This window comes from Branchiostoma belcheri, unplaced genomic scaffold, assembly GCF_001625305.1.
Source record: "Branchiostoma belcheri isolate BF01 breed outbred unplaced genomic scaffold, Haploidv18h27 scaffold64, whole genome shotgun sequence".
Classification (NCBI taxonomy): domain Eukaryota; kingdom Metazoa; phylum Chordata; class Leptocardii; order Amphioxiformes; family Branchiostomatidae; genus Branchiostoma; species Branchiostoma belcheri.
The window spans coordinates 129,473-131,624 of NW_017804287.1; the positions used below are offsets into that span (position 1 = coordinate 129,473).

At 37.5% G+C, this 2,152-nt stretch overlaps 1 protein-coding gene across 1 annotated transcript in view; it reads right to left on the minus strand.

Annotated features, from left to right (window-relative positions):
- The window catches only part of LOC109483343 (protein jagged-2-like), a 4,819-nt gene extending 3,000 nt beyond the window's left edge, over positions 1 to 1,819 (minus strand). Inside the window, exons 1-3 of the mRNA XM_019786334.1 lie at positions 1,771 to 1,819; positions 1,531 to 1,601; positions 718 to 944 (exon numbers count right to left, since the gene is read on the minus strand). Of these exons, the coding sequence (XP_019641893.1) occupies positions 718 to 944; positions 1,531 to 1,573 (270 nt within the window). The 5' untranslated portion in view covers positions 1,574 to 1,601; positions 1,771 to 1,819. The remainder of the gene's footprint in view (positions 1 to 717; positions 945 to 1,530; positions 1,602 to 1,770) is intronic.
- Between the last annotated feature and the right edge of the window lie 333 nt (positions 1,820 to 2,152).

A 2,152-nucleotide genomic window follows, 5' to 3' on the forward strand; every position in this document is an offset into this window, starting at 1 on the left:
GAGAGAGAGAGAGAGAGTGGTTCAAACATTACAGCCCAATGTATAACGCAGCTTCTACCTACTGTACAAAACTGACGTTTAACAGTTATGCGAAGCAAACGAACAAATAAAGTCAAGTCAATGAATCAACAAACCATCTGCGGACATTACGTGCAGATGCATGTCAGTTTTAGACAATGTTTTTCCATTACAACATACTCTACATGGGCAAGCTATATTCGTGGGCAAGTAAAGACATCTTCCCTTTGCGACCTATCATGCTTACATACTATTTGTAGAATTTCTAGAATTTTGTAGAACGTCTGCTTGATACATGTACATGCATCTCTGGAGTGACATGTACACAATTTGGGTTTTCACTACTCTCCAAGCAGAGGTTTGGAGTTATTTTTAGTGTGTTTTTAGGCTTTTTTATTGGGGTTTCTCTTTTGCACTGGATTAATCTTTTTATCCAGTGCAAAAGCGAAACAATCAAGTGCAAAAGAGAAACCCCGATAAAAAAAGCCTAAAAACACACTAAAAATAACCCCAAACCCAAACCTCTGCTTGGAGAGTAGGTTTTCACTACATAAGTGCTAACCTACAATATATTATACTTTGACATCCTTTATCCTTTGAGTAAACGTAGACTAATTTGTCTACTAATTTGTCTACTAATGAACTTATTTGTAAAAGATACTTTCCGAAGTTAAAAAGAGTGTTGAATTTAGCACTCACCTTGCTGAGTCCAATCCAGAATGCAGAGTCGCTATACTGGTGGCCGCCGATGACTTTGCTTACGATGAAGTCCTCAAGTGCCTTTGACGGAAGACCACCAGCTGTCTTTATGTCCGCAAGTTGGCCCCCGGGCTTCCTCGAGCAGGTAAAGCGGGCTTGCTGATAGTTCTGTCTCTCGGCATTAAGCCAATAGTCATAACCGTCGAAGCGGGCGGCAGTTATGAGACCTACACATTGAAAAGACAATAAGCAACAAGCTATACTAGACTCTATTGTAAGGTAGATTAGTCTCTTAGTACAGATATTGTATAGCAGTAGATGTCATGCATTGTACTTCGTACAACTGTTGTGCATTGCAGAGTTTATTATGATAAGGTTCTGTTGAATTTGCAAGGTTTCTACTCCAATTTAATAGCTCTATATCTGCTTTTAGTATTTTTAACATTATGAGGACTTTGAAATTGGTCCATATGAATGCTTTTTATTATTTTTTAAATGTCGTGTCTTTAAAAGTTCATTGCCCTTGTTTAGGACTGACTGTATATGAAAGCAACTGTATTTAACCTTCAATATGAGTATTCGCCAATATCTCCGTAATTGTAACCTAACAGTTGCTAAATTCAACCTAACACTTTCAAACTTTACTACCATCCAGGTCCAGCTTTTGCTGAGGACCTACGTACATATGCATCTTACTGGAGTGTTAATTTTTACAAACCTTTTAGTATCCTTTAAATACGTACATATCGAAGGTTAAAACTGATCATAAATATCATTGAAATAACGTATAGAATGACATATCAGGTTCCCTACCCGCACAAAATCCGAGCAGTAGTAGCGTTAACTTCACTGCCATAGCTGTTCTAGGCCTGGTCCGTACGCTTCTGAAAATATGTTTATTGAAAAAAGGCTTCAGATACTTTATTTTGACTTTTACATAAGATTCCATTTTCAAAAACTTTGTTGAAAGGGATACATTCGTTCTTGGCATAGAAGATTAATAGATCTATAATCTCGGCCTTTGGAAAAAATAGAATCAATCATGTAACTCACCTCCTTGCTTGTCTCCTACAGAGCACCCGTGGCCATACATGTATATACCCGTTTAAAGTGTAAAACACACAAGGAAACAGTGTATGGAAAACTGTGTGTGTGCTTCTATCTTGAGTAATCAAATTACAGTTCTTTTGTTGATACCCCCCCCCCAAAAAAAACAACATTTGAACAGCAAACTTCTTTATTCACGACTGCTTATATACAAACAAGAGCCAGCGTTTCGACGGTCGCCTGTCATCTTGTTAAACAAGCGGTTATGAATGTATGAAGAAGTTTGCTATTTAATAACCAACCTGATAAAATTATTCGAGCGTTAGCATTTGCCATGCCGCGTAGTTGCTAGTTCTTAACACTTAACTTAGATTAGATATAGATCGAA